Source organism: Rhinolophus sinicus, chromosome 5 (assembly GCF_057876585.1).
Source record: "Rhinolophus sinicus isolate RSI-liver-muscle chromosome 5, RSI-T2T, whole genome shotgun sequence".
NCBI classification, from domain to species: domain Eukaryota; kingdom Metazoa; phylum Chordata; class Mammalia; order Chiroptera; family Rhinolophidae; genus Rhinolophus; species Rhinolophus sinicus.
Window position 1 is genome coordinate 77,799,615 of NC_142505.1, and position 13,317 is coordinate 77,812,931.

At 38.9% G+C, this 13,317-nt stretch overlaps 2 protein-coding genes and 1 pseudogene across 3 annotated transcripts in view; 2 read left to right on the top strand and 1 right to left on the bottom strand.

Annotated features, from left to right (window-relative positions):
- The first annotated feature begins 556 nt into the window (after nucleotides 1-556).
- On the top strand, nucleotides 557-8,235 carry CAMLG (calcium modulating ligand). Its single transcript, XM_019740390.3, has 4 exons — nucleotides 557-839; nucleotides 2,541-3,001; nucleotides 4,589-4,654; nucleotides 7,618-8,235. Exons 1-4 carry the CDS (start codon nucleotides 668-670, stop codon nucleotides 7,807-7,809), a joined length of 891 nt encoding a protein of 296 aa, XP_019595949.2. The 5' UTR covers nucleotides 557-667; the 3' UTR covers nucleotides 7,810-8,235.
- Nucleotides 8,236-10,833: 2,598 nt separating this feature from the next.
- On the bottom strand, nucleotides 10,834-10,963 carry LOC141567388 (U4 spliceosomal RNA; annotated as a pseudogene).
- Nucleotides 10,964-11,928: 965 nt separating this feature from the next.
- Nucleotides 11,929-13,317, top strand: part of DDX46 (DEAD-box helicase 46) — a 42,819-nt gene continuing 41,430 nt past the window's right edge. For both annotated transcript variants that reach the window (XM_019740343.3, XM_019740344.3), the window contains exons 1-2: nucleotides 11,929-12,178; nucleotides 12,882-13,064. In XM_019740343.3, coding sequence (XP_019595902.1) covers nucleotides 12,162-12,178; nucleotides 12,882-13,064 — 200 coding nt within the window. In that variant the 5' untranslated portion in view covers nucleotides 11,929-12,161. The remainder of the gene's footprint in view (nucleotides 12,179-12,881; nucleotides 13,065-13,317) is intronic.

Genomic DNA, 13,317 nt, shown 5'->3' on the forward strand with positions numbered 1-13,317 from the left:
AAATTACTTAAAAAAGAGAATAGGTAGTGTTGAGACGGGGTGGCAATTTAAATACAATGGACTGGGAAGGTGTCCCCGGGAAAGTCTTAAACAAAGACGTAAAGAAAGCCTGGAAGAACCATGCACATTTAGGAGAAGAGCGGTAGAGGATGAGGAATCAGTATCAAGAACAAATCCAAACGTCACGCTCCTTAAAGCGTCGCTCCCGGAGTTACGTATTCCAGAGGCCTATAAGCGAGGCCGCAGAAGGTCAGTGGAAGACGTGCCTGCCGTCGCAACCTCCATTTTGCTTCCTGGCAACATCCTCAGACGAGAGTACTCCTAACTCCCCTTCCTTTCCCTCTAGTCAGGCTAGATGACGATTTTCTTCACCTCCGAGTGGACAGCAGAGCGACCTGGTGGCGGGGGAGAGGAGCGGCAAAGGCCAGCACAGATAGGAGCAACTGGGGCATCCCGCTCTGCCCTCATTCAAGATGGCGGCTCAATCCTCCGCTTGGTCCCGTCAGGCGGTGCGCGTGCTTAGCCCGCAGTCTCCAGCCTCGCGCTCTTGGGGGCGGGTCTACGGTGGGGAGGGGTACGCGTGCCGTGCGGTCGGACCTGAAGTCCTCCGCTCTGTTGCTGCAGCCACCTGTACTATCATCGTCACTCCTCGATTGTGGAAGGGAAGATGGAGCCGGTGACCGTCGCTACCGACAGCGGGGACCGGCCTGCGGCCCCGGTGGGCTCAGGCCTGTCGGCTTCCCAGCGTCGGGCCGAGCTGCGGCGGAGAAAGCTGCTCATGAACTCTGAACAGCGCATCAACCGAATCATGGGCTTTCACAGGCCCGGGAGCAGCGCTGGTGAGAACCTGTTTCCCCTCAGTGTCCCGCACACCCCTTTCAGTCTTCAGGATCATTCTTTCTTTCCCTCCACCCCACTGATCTTTTTGACAAAGCCCTGCTCCCTGATCCTCCGCCCCACTCTGTCCCCGATTCCTAGGTGATGTTCCAAGTTCTCACTTAACCCCCGGGCGTTTCTCGTTGCTCTCCTCAGTTTTCCGGAGGCTTCGCGCAGAGGTTGTCCTACCTCCGCCGCGGGCTGCGATGCCCTCGCTCCAGAGCCCCCCTGCCTTGGTGCCTTCTGCCCAGTTTACTAAGACGACCGTTTCATCCTTCCCCACCACTTCGCCTCTCTTAAAGGGCGCACGTTTTATCCCCAGGCCGGCTGTTCTCCCTATTGTGCCTCTCAGGAAGATTGTTTTCCTTTCTGTTCCAAGTGCTTTCCCTTCCCGTGCCTTTTCTAATATCTGTCTTCTCTTACTTTTTGCTATAACTCTTTCGGCCTGCATGTCTTTACTAAACTGCCCCCTAGTCCTTCCTACATGGACCAGGGACTCTTACAGTCATATCCTAGTGACTGTTCAGTGCCCTCAGCAATGTCATCTTCAGGCCTTCTAAAACAGGCAAAAAAAATTGGAGCGACCGTTCTTTATAGACCCAACAAGTGGGAAGGTCTTCTCTCCTAGTGTGCAGAGATTGATGTGATTGATGTCAGGAACTGCATTTAACCCTAACGGGAGTTCCTCATTTCTCCCCAGTGACATGTAGAGTGAGTGTCTTTAAATTTTTTTTTATGTGAATATTTTTTGAACACGTAGTATGTGCTAATGTTCTTTAAGTTTCTTTTGAGTGTTGCCTTTAGTAACTGGCCTGTAATCATTGGTTGCAAGCTCCTTAGATCTTTGTGACTTATGTTCCATGGGGCTTTAGATATATGGTTCTGAACTTAAAGACAGTTCACAGGTTTGCAACTGAAAACTGCTTAAAACAGGTAAGAGCACTATGTGAAATTCTCCTAGAACCATAGTTAGAAGACGCATTTCTTCCTTCAGTGATTAATAGAATATTTATTCTTTCCCAAAGAAAGCATTTGTTATCTTTTTTGAGGTGCATTCCATATTTTGTGGTTTTTTTTTTTTTTTTTGCTTTGAAAATTTTATGGCATTAAGGTTTGGTTTTGTTTTAATGCAGGACAGCATCCTAAAACTACGTAAGTCCCTACTAATGGCTCCCTGACTACAGTAGGAGGATTACGTAAACAGTAGCTGTAGGATATGCCACACCCTATGCTGACAGCACTCTGGACTCAGAAATATTAAAATATAGATATTAAATATTAAAATACAGATGTTGGAAAGCTTTAATAATTTTCCGTTTTTAACCAAAGAAGCTACAGCAGGCAATACAACCATACTGTGGGGATGGATGTATTATCCATAAAAACTTGGGCTTTATGGCTTGTTCAACCATGTCTAACTCTCTTTCCCAATTTGTCTAGTAGTCTTATCTTCTACCCCCAAAGTTTGGATTATATATTCTGTAGGAATACTCTTTTTGGGTGATGTGTTTTTAGGGTGTAGAGGAAGGAACTAGTTTATGTTTTATGTAGAATCAGTATTAATTTAGATTCAAAATTCTAGCTCAGTGGCATATTTTTTTATATTAATATGAAAGGTGTTTGCCAGTATGTAATACATAAGGCTTCTGAATTTCTTTTCTCAGAAGAAGAAAGTCAAACAAAATCAGAGCAGCAGGACAGTGATAAACTGAACTCCCTCACCATTCCTTCAGTTTCAAAGCGAGTGGTGCTGGGTGATTCGGTCAGTGCAGGAACAGCTGACCAGCAGAGTGGTATGGCCGAGGGAAAGGGGACTGAGCTGGGAGACAAATTGGACTCTTTCATTAAACCACCGGAGTGCAGTAATGATGTAAGCCTTGAGCTCCGGCAGCGGAACAGAGGGAACCTGCCAGCAGACACTGTCCAGAGAGGTTCTCGCCATGGCCTAGAACAGTACCTTTCCAGATTTGAAGAAGCAATGAAGCTAAGGAAACAACTGATTAGTGAAAAACCCAATCAAGAGGATGGAAATACAACAGAAGAATTTGATTCTTTCCGAATATTCAGATTGGTGGGATGTGCTCTTCTTGCCTTTGGAGTCAGAGCTTTTGTTTGCAAATACTTGGTAAGAAACATAATGAAAAATGCAAATTGGTGATAATAATGAGTGTTTTTAATCCATAGAATTCATTGCCAATATTAGTATTTACCAGATTCACCGGGCTATTTTGAGATGTATTATAAACTGCTATTCACCTTAGTTATAGAATGAGGTATTCTGATTAAATACAGAGCCTAATAATAGTTGTTAAACACTTTCTACATGTAGGTCCCATTCTAAGTGTTTTACATATATTGATTCATTTAACCTCATCCTTATGAACTAGGTATCATTTTAATCTGTGTTTTATAGATGAGGCAATGAAGACTCAGAGAGGTTAAATCATATGCCCAAGGTCACCTACAAAATGATAGCTGGGATTAAACCCAGGCAGTTTGATTCCAAAACCAAAGGGTAAAGTACCTACATATATGTTAATTGCCACTTTTCAAATATTTTTAAACATTAAAATGCAGTTTCTATGGTTTTGAACATGATATAATATTTTTATGGTTGGGAAGGCATTTCACCATTTTATAATGTTGTAGTAGCATCATAAAAATGTAGTCTATTTTTACTGTACCTTCACATGCCAATGGCTGTTAATTGAAAGTTGGGATTTACTGGTTTTATTTTACAGTATGTGGAGGAATGAAGAAAAGCAAGTGTCTTGCTTTTTGAGATATTTCCATTTTCTCAAAATAATTTTAAGAATACCTGTTGAGTGGTAGGCACATAAGTAAATTTCTAGATAAGTAAAGTTTATATTATTACTCAAAAATGTTTTTAAACTATTTTATGCAAATCTTTTCTTAAAGAGAATCTGTTGAATAAATTTGATTTTTTCCCCCGATGATAATTTGTCATTATAGCTTTCAAAATTCAGTGAGATGTGTAGCTACTCTGTGCTTTCATAAAGTCCTATTTTTGTGCCTCATATTTGTGTGAGGGTATTTTGGCTTTCTGGTTTTCTCTGTTCTCAGACTTTAAATTGTTATTTCTCATTGCTCTCACTATGTTTCCATCTAGTAATGTTTGCTCCTTCACTCCATAATATTTTTAATTTTAGAAATAAATATAAATTAAGTATTGTTTTGATCTTTTCTATTTTGTTATGTGAGAAGCCAGAAAACCAAGCTGTTTTATGACAAGAGTAGCTTGTCATTTGAGGGCCAGAGATGTAGTTTTATAAGTTAATTTCTTGTCCCAAAGTCTGAGGAATGTATGGCATCTGTTTTGAATACTGGGCTTTTTATGTGTGCTTTGAAATTGCCAGTTAATTACCTCTAGATAAGAAAGATGTTACCGTATGATGTATTATACATCTATCACCATTGAATACTTTGTCATTTAAAATATAAGTTTTTATGAGATAAGATATTTTTGGGGACATTAAAGAATGTGACTTGACTTGAGAAACATGATTTATGATAAGGAATCAAATCCCTTTATTTTCTCCACCCTTCTGCAGAAACAAGTCTGCTTTCAGCTGCTAAAATTAAATATTTTATTACAGAATTTTTGCTTGGAATTTATAGCTGCTATTAGTTTGATTTATTGGATTTGAATAATTCTGTTGGAAATATGTAATTGTATCTTCTATCTTCACAGTCCATATTTGCTCCATTTCTTACTTTACAACTTGCATACATGGGACTATACAAGTATTTTCCCAAGGTAAATGAAATTTTTTTCTAAATTATGGTGATGCAGATTCATTAATGACTAGATAATCTTAAGAACTTTTAAAAAATTGGTCATACTTACAGTCTGAATTAGTGCTACTCAACGTGTGATTGGCCACCAGTGCTGATCTTCAAACTATTTGTTCTGTTTGTAGTAAGTTCAGAAAGTGAGTAATTAGAAACTTTCATAGCAATTTGACATTGCCATTATATTTTTGTCATATTTTACAAAAATGTTGGTCCACCATGGATTAGGGGAAAAACTTCAAGACAGAATTTGAATAGTACTTGTATAAAAGTGTTCGATTTAATTACTTAGTAAAAATTTAGTAACACATTTTGTTTATGCTAAAGGAAATTAATTTAAAAGTGGGTTCAATGATCTTACTGTGCTCCTTAGTGGACACTTAATAAAAATGCGCTTTATCTTTAATGCTGAGGACCTGATATTTACAAGAAATATTTGGCCAAATTGCAGAACAGAATCATGAGGAATATCAGTGTTTACCTGGCCTGGTTGACTACAGATAGATACACAGTTTTATGGGACTTGGCTTTGCTGACATAAAAGATAACCTTACTTGTGTAATTGAGTTTTATGTGAGTTTTTTGCTGAGAAAAAGCTACTTGGCTATTTGCTTAGTGATTTGTAATGCACTGATAGACCTCATGTGTGTTTTTAATGTATTTGAAACATTTATATTTTGGGGAGGTCAAATACACACTGTGAAAGTAAAAAAAGAAATGTTATTTTTAATTAATTTTTTTATGATGCCGATGTGTACTTATTGACCCACTCCCAAAAGTGTAATTTTAATAAAAACATTTGTTCAGAAATTTGCCCTTGAAATACTGATTATAGTTTTGCAGTAGCAAGTTTGGAAACAACCTAAATGTCTACTAAAAAATGGCTAGTTAAAAAAGTTATGGCAGATCCATTTTAATAAAAACAAAATGATGAAGCTGTCCATGTACTGAGAATGGTAAGCTTGCCTAGAAATATTAAGAGAAAAATATCAAAATACAGAATAGGATCTATATGGTATACTCCCTTTTTTTTGTGAAAAGGAGGAAAATAACGTTTGATTTTGCTTATCTATGTGTAGAGAAACTCTGGAAGAATAATACATGAAACTATTAACTGGTTGTTTGTGATAGGAGTGTATATGGGTTACGAGGTGAATGGGAGACAGAGAAAGAAGGGAGACTGCTGTATACTTTTCTCTCAACAAAACATTTTGTTTCAACAGTTTTTTTTTTTTTTTTACTTTATTATTTTTTTATTTTTGATTGAGGGTGCAGCTCACAGTGGCCCATGCAGGGATCAAACTGGCAACCTTTTTGTTATCAGCACCACACTCTAAACCAACTGAGCTAACCAGCCACCCTCAACAGGTTTTAAACACGCAGAAAAGTTGAAGGAATTGTGCAGTGAATACCCATTTATACTTACCACCTAGATTCTATAATTGATATTTCATTGTATTTATCATGTATCCAATTTTCTATGAATTTTCAATACAATTTTTTCTTGATGCATTTCAAAGTACGTATGTTGTAGAGGTAGATATCAATACTATACCCCTGCACGTTTCAGCTTACATATCATTAACTACAATGCAATGTTTGTTTATGGTTCTTTTTCTTTTCTTTATGGTAAAATTTTCATATAGTGAATTGCTCAAGTCTTTAGTATACCATTTAATGAGTTTTGACAACCTGAGAAACCCAAATCCTTTCAAGGTTTAGAACATTACTGTCAGGGAAGTTTCATCATGCCCTTTACAGAAAGCCCAGCCTCTACACTCTGAAGGACAGATTTTCTTTTTCCTACTGTAGATTAGTTTTTCCTGTTTTAGTACTTCATGTAAATGGAATCATTCCTATACATGCATTTTTGTGCAAGGCTTCTTTTATTCTGAGTAGTATTTTTGATAATCATCCATGGTGTTGAGTGTATTAGTAATTTATTCCCTTCTCTTTTTTTTTTTTTGTGGAGTAATATTCCATGGTGTGAATATATCCATTTATGTACCTAATCTGTTGATAGACACATCTTGGTTGTTTTCAATTTTGGGTTATTATGACTAAAGCAGTTCATAACTTTCTTGTATGAATTTTTTTGTGGACATAGGCTTTGATTTTTCTTGGGTAACTATAGATTTTTATGTTTAAGAAATTTTTGAACCATGTGACTCGATTTGGTGACACCAACTAAGTAAATTAAATAAAAATTCAGCTTTGAATCTCTTAAAAAATAATACTAGAGAATTATGTTAAGAAATAAATGTTAAATGATATCCTATTGCATGTGTAATCAAGTGTGAATTGCTTTGCACTGGCAGTTAGGGTTCTACAGAATGTTCCTATGATTCTGTTACAAATTACACACTTTCCTCTAGTACACCTATCACTCTTCTGACGTTGTTGTCATGAGCCTTAACTTACAATAAGATTTCTCCTCATACTTCTGCCCATCTAAATCTTGCTCATTCTTGAAGGCCTGTTTTTAATTCCACTTTCTCCTAAAATTCTTCCCTGTGCTTTATTTCTACATGAAACCCTGGGGTAATTTCTTTCTCCTTTGAACCACTTTGCTGCATATTATCCATGTCATTCGTGTAGCAGTTATTTATATTCTGTCTGGTAATGTTTTTCCTGTTTTTTTTTCCTATGCTGTTGAACATATATTAAATTGTTGTTTTATGTCTTGCCTCTAAGACTTTTAAAAAAATTTTTGATAGCAAAAATGGTGTCTTTTTTCCCTACTGCTTAGCAGTTTGCTGTTTTACATATATACTCAATGAATGTTTGTTACTATTATTCATTGATGTTTTGAAACATCATTAACGGTTTTGAAATCAGTTAGGCAAAAATGGCAGGACTGATAATGTTTTTTTAGAGCTTACGTAGTCTTTGGAAAGCTGTGAAATTTATTTGTCCTTCTCTGTACAGGGTGAAAAGAAGATAAAGACAACAGTACTAACAGCTGCACTTCTGTTATCTGGAATTCCTGCCGAAGTGATAAATCGATCAATGGATACCTACAGCAAAATGGGCGAAGTTTTCACAGATCTCTGTGTCTACTTTTTCACTTTTATCTTTTGTCATGAATTGCTTGATTATTGGGGCTCTGAAGTACCATGAAGCCTGCAGAACTCTGAAGGAGAAGCTTACAAAAAAACAATTTCTATATTACAGTATCTCTAAAGGAGGAAAATCAGTTTACACCTTTTTGTAATTCTTTTACTTTATAGGGGTTGTAAAACTACTGATTAGGAATGGAATCACAGGTTCCCTGATTTAAAAGGGTTGAGTTTATATTAATACTGATGGGAAGAATAGAGTACCAATGTCATTAACTGATTTTTTTTGGTTTAATTAGAATCCCTAGTCTATACTTTTCCCTAACTTCTCAGATTTGTAACTCTTTTGGTGGCTGAGCTAGTGCTTTTAGGGGAGCAGATGAACAGATCTCAGCCAGACCCTTGTATTTGGGGACTGCATCTTATATTTGTGTTGTTCTGTCCTAAGAAATGGAGCCATCTTAAAAATAAAATGAAAGAAACTAAATTGTGTAATGTTAAGTCTGCATTTTTTAACTTAAACAAGGGCTGAATAAGGTAGCCAATTTTATCATTTCTTGTTGAATCAGTATCTTAAGTTTTACTCCAGTGCAAATATTTTAGTGGAAGAAATGAGAAAGTATTTATGAAATCTTTAGTTTTTTTATTAGTTTCAGGTGTACAAAACAACATAATGATTAGACATTTATACCTCTTACAAAATGATATCCCCCCTCTGGTCTATTATCCTTCTGACATCATATATAGCTGATACTATACCATTGACTATATTCCCTATGCTGTACTTTACATCCTGTGACTATATGTGTGTGTGTGTGTGTGTGTGTGTGTCTGACATTCAATATTATTCTACATCAGCTTGAAATCTTTATTTATGAAAAATTTTATTACCAATCTTAGAGTTGGAAATTTCCACTTTTGAGTTTTCAGTTTTTAGAAGTATTTTTTTAAAAAACAAACTAGACTAGAATGATTAGATATAAAAATGGGATTTAAAGAATTGACTGAGGTATGCAATCCAATAGCATAAATATCCTTTTAATTAACTTGGTAACACTCATTTTTTGAAGGTTTATCTTCTTAAGAGAGTAAAAAATATAAAAGGTATTATATTTCCTTACAGATTTTTGTATGGTCTATTTCATTAATCCTTGTATTAAAAACATCCTTTTTTATTACTCACAAAGTCTATTTTAGAGCAGAATAATAAGTATAATAATTTAAGTTTAGTCCTCTGACTTAGGATAGGATTACAAGCACATATTTTTCCTGATTCCATAGTATCTAGAGGATTGGAAAGCATTCTTGGATTGGTCACTCTTCCCCCCAATCCCTGGAAAGACACTAGTGGTCTTCAATGGCATATGTTTACTTCTTTTGTTTCTTAAAAAAATAAAAAAGGAAAAAGACCCCATTTATCCAGTTGACACATGCAGAGTTTTAGTAATTGGAGATCATTATCAAATTTATTTCAAAGAGGAGCTGTAAGATACCTTGTCTATCAGTGCCACTTTAAGTGTGTTGAATAATAACAAACAGAAATGGAAGTTTCTTACTGTTTGGAATAATTAAAAAGAATTTTTTATTTGGAAATTTCGGGGACTTTAAATGTATATGGGTCAAAACTAGATGGATGAGGATGGTTGTTGAGAGGAGACATCTGTGATTAGTAGCTATTTTTTTGTCTAATTAGTTGTCTAAATGGACATGTGTGCATCACAGTTGGTACTAAAAACAGCAAGAGAGTTATGAGATACTCAGAACTGGGTTAATTAGAGTCAAAATCTGCTTTGGAAGCCAGGACAGTTTGCTAAAAGTGATGCATTAGAGACACAGTGGTATAATTACAGGCATATCTCAGATACTGCACATTCAGTTCCAGACCACACCAGTAAAGTGAATATCCAGAAAGCAAGTCACAATTTTTCAGTTTCTCACTGCACATAAAAGTTATGTTTACACTACACTGTAGTCTATTAAGTGTGCAGTAGCATTATGTCTAAAAAAAAGTACATACCTTAATTAAATAATATAGTAAAAAAACCGAATCATCACCTGAGCCTGGTGGAAAAATGGTGCTGATAGATTTGCTTGACACAGGGTTGCTACAAACCTTCAATTTGTAAAACGCATTATCTATGAAGCACAGTGGAGCAAAACGCAGTAAAACGAGGTATGCCTGTACTTCTTTCCCTTGTGCTAATAGAGAAAAGCTGCTTTTTCCAGGACATAGAAGTACTGTGAACTTACCATAAATATATTATAGATATAAAAAGCCAGTCTGAATTGTCACTTCAATGTTTTCTCTTAAAGGGGAGTTAGAAACAATGTATCTTGGCCCTGGGCAGCCTATCAGATGCCTGGGTTCTGGTTCCAGCATAGATTCCAAAAAGATTAGTGATCTAGGATTAAATTTGTTTCCCGAGTCTCAGTTTTTTTCACTTCAAGATAAGTGATTTTAAAATCTGTTCCAGCTGTAACTAACCGGCATGGCCTCATCCAGTTCCATGGCTTCAAATACCTTGTATTATTATACATTCTGTAAAATGCTATGACCCTTGTCTCTCCAACCTTTATTTCTCCCTTGAACTCCAGACTCATATATCCCCTCATGTAGCCTTTATCTCCTGGATATCTAGTAGGCGTCTCAAACATTACATCACGGATACAAAACCACTGGTTTTCTCTCCTTCCCCCTTCAAATCTGGCTCCCACGCATTTCTCATCTCTACAAATTCAGCACAATCCACAGTAGTTAATGTTCAAAACCGGGGAGTCATCTTTATTCCTCCCTTTCCCTCACAGTTCACATCCAATTTAATAATTAGTGTTTGGAGAGATACCTCTGGAATAGATCTAGAATCTGACCACCTTTCAGTATCTCCACTGCTTGTCACTAGTGGTTTCTTATTTCTTTTAGACTGAAACCCACATGCCTTATCTTTAGCCTACAAACAAGCAATTTACAGTGGCTCAGATACCTGACCCTCACGGGTGTCCATTCTGTCACATAATAGCTGAAGCCTTCCTTACTTGCAGCATAGATGGCATTACTGCCACAGGCTGCCACAGAGGAAGAGCAGGAACTCATCTTGGAGTCTTAACTTCTTGGTTTCATTTTTCTAAAAGTCAAAGGTATTGAGGTAAATTTTAATTAGTAATAATTGCGCCTCGGATAAACCTCATTGGCTACGATACTGCCACTGCGCAAAGCTTAAATTTTACATAGAGTAAAACACACCATTTTAAAGTAAACAGTTCAATGCATTTTGACAATATATATAGATCCAGGCAACGACTGTCAGAATCAAGAACCTTTCTATCATCCTTAGGTGTAAGAAAGTCAAAGTATGTAGGTACGTAAAGTAAATGAGAGCCTCTCCCCAACTCCATTATAGCTTTCTGCTAGAACTAAACATTTCAGTGTATGTCCCACTAGGTGAGTTGTTCTCAACCTTGAGTATATTTCAGAATCACCTGGGAAGCTTGAAAATTTCCAATGCACAGGCAGCACTCTAGAGCAATTAAATCAGAATATCAGGATGGAACTCACACATCTGTATTTTTAAAGCTTCCAAGCTCAGGTAATGTTAACAACCATTATAATCTTGCAAATGTATTTTCAGTTCTTCCTTTTCTCCACCAAGTTACTAGTACTCAGTCTTCAAATCTCCCCTCAAAGTCACTTCCTCAGGGAACTCCTTTTCTGAACCCCTCCTACTGTGGACTCTTGTTGTATTACATCTGCTTGTGCTTTTAGTAATGTCTATGTCCCCCACTAGACGGTAGCTTGCTGGGAATTAGCACATGCTCGACACATACTAACATATATAAATGAATGAATGAATGGATGAATGAAAGTAACCAGAGATGTTTGTATCATCACTTAGCGCAGGTTAAGGTGGACTTCAGTACACGTCCTGAGACAGCCTGGGGATGCACGTGGCCCTTCGGTGGACGTTGCAGGAAAGATCCTCCCAGCGCCTCGGAGGGTGAGGCACCGCCCCCCACCGCACCGACGTGCAGGGCCTGCAGTGGCGGAGCTGGAAAAACCCCGGCATCGCATCTTCGTTTCGGCGCGGCCGGCGCGGGGCGGCCTCCAGCCGAGAGGCGGCGCTATGAGGAGGCAGCAGTTTCCGGCGCGCCTTTTCCTTTCTTCTGCCGCCGGCGCCAGCACGTCCTGTTTTCGTTGGCCGCCCTCGGATTGCTGCTGCTGCCCCTGCTTCCGCTGCTTCCGCTGCTGCCGCTGCTGCCAGTGCTGCCAGTGCTGCAGCAACTGCTGCCACCACTTAGTCCTACTACTCGCCCAACAGGCGGAGGGCAGCACGGAGGCGGAGGGCAGCACGGCCCTCTCCGTTGTACGTTTCTGCTGCGTGTCGTCCGGAAGGGCGCCGCTTTCCCGCGGCCGGCAGCATGGGCCGGGAGTCACGGTGAGGCGGCGCGGCGAGCGGGCCACGGGCCAGCGGCTTCCTTGGAGTGGGGGGAGAGGCGGGAGTTGAGGGGGCCGCCGGACCAGGCCTGGCCCAGTCCCCCGTGCGGCCAGCTCTACCCGACTCCACTGGAGGGGCTGGGGGACCCTGGTGAAGAAGTGGCTGTACTTGGGCTGGTGACGGGCGCAGGGTTCTGCCTCCGCACTGCCATCGGCCTGTTCGAGCCCCTAGACTAGTTCATGATTGTGTTACTTTTTTTATCTGTCGTTGGGGTCGGTATGCTAATCTTTATGTTTAGATTGAATATGGACTATAGTTTTTTCCCCTTACTGCTCTAGTATAAAATAGCAAGCCTTCTACTTAGAATTCTCTTTCCTTTACTCTCATCTGTTTTCTCCATAGCGCCACATAGCATATTGCATATTTATTGTTTTACTTGTCTGTCATCTCTTCCTTTACAGAATGCAAGCTACTTGGGCCCAAAGGCGGGAGCTTGATCTGTTTTGTTTACGGTCCTTGCTTCCCTTTCAAGACAGGTTTTCCCCCTCTGCATGTGCTATAGCAGAAAGGTTCATTCCCCTTAATTTAAAAAAGTTTATGTCTAAAAAGTGCTTTAAGTGTTTGCTGAGATTTATTTTTGAAAAATGTAGTAAAATATAGTAGAAGCTGTTTGCCAAGCTTAATCTTTAATTTAATTTTGTAGCCACTATCGGAAGCGGTCAGCATCTCGGGGACGCTCTGGAAGTCGATCTAGAAGTCGCTCACCCTCAGACAAAAGAAGTAAACGTGGAGATGACAGACGATCTAGAAGCAGAGATAGAAGGAGAGAGAGATCTCGTAGCAGGGATAAAAGGAGATCTCGGTCAAGAGACAGGAAGCGTCTGAGGTAAGATATTAGTCTCCAAAGGACCCATGATAAATTGAGCCTTCTGAGCTAAATTGGGCTTCTTCAAAAGTGTGGTTTGGACTAGAATTTAGTGGTCCCTTTGCAGTCCCTCTGCTTTAACTCCAGCTTGTTTGATTAGGTCCAGAAGTGATTTGCCTAGAACAAAGACCCTCAAACATTATTTCAAGTTTGGAAACTTTAGGGTGTCTTTTCTGTAATCCAAAGAGAACCCTTGAAGCCCCCCCCCGAGATA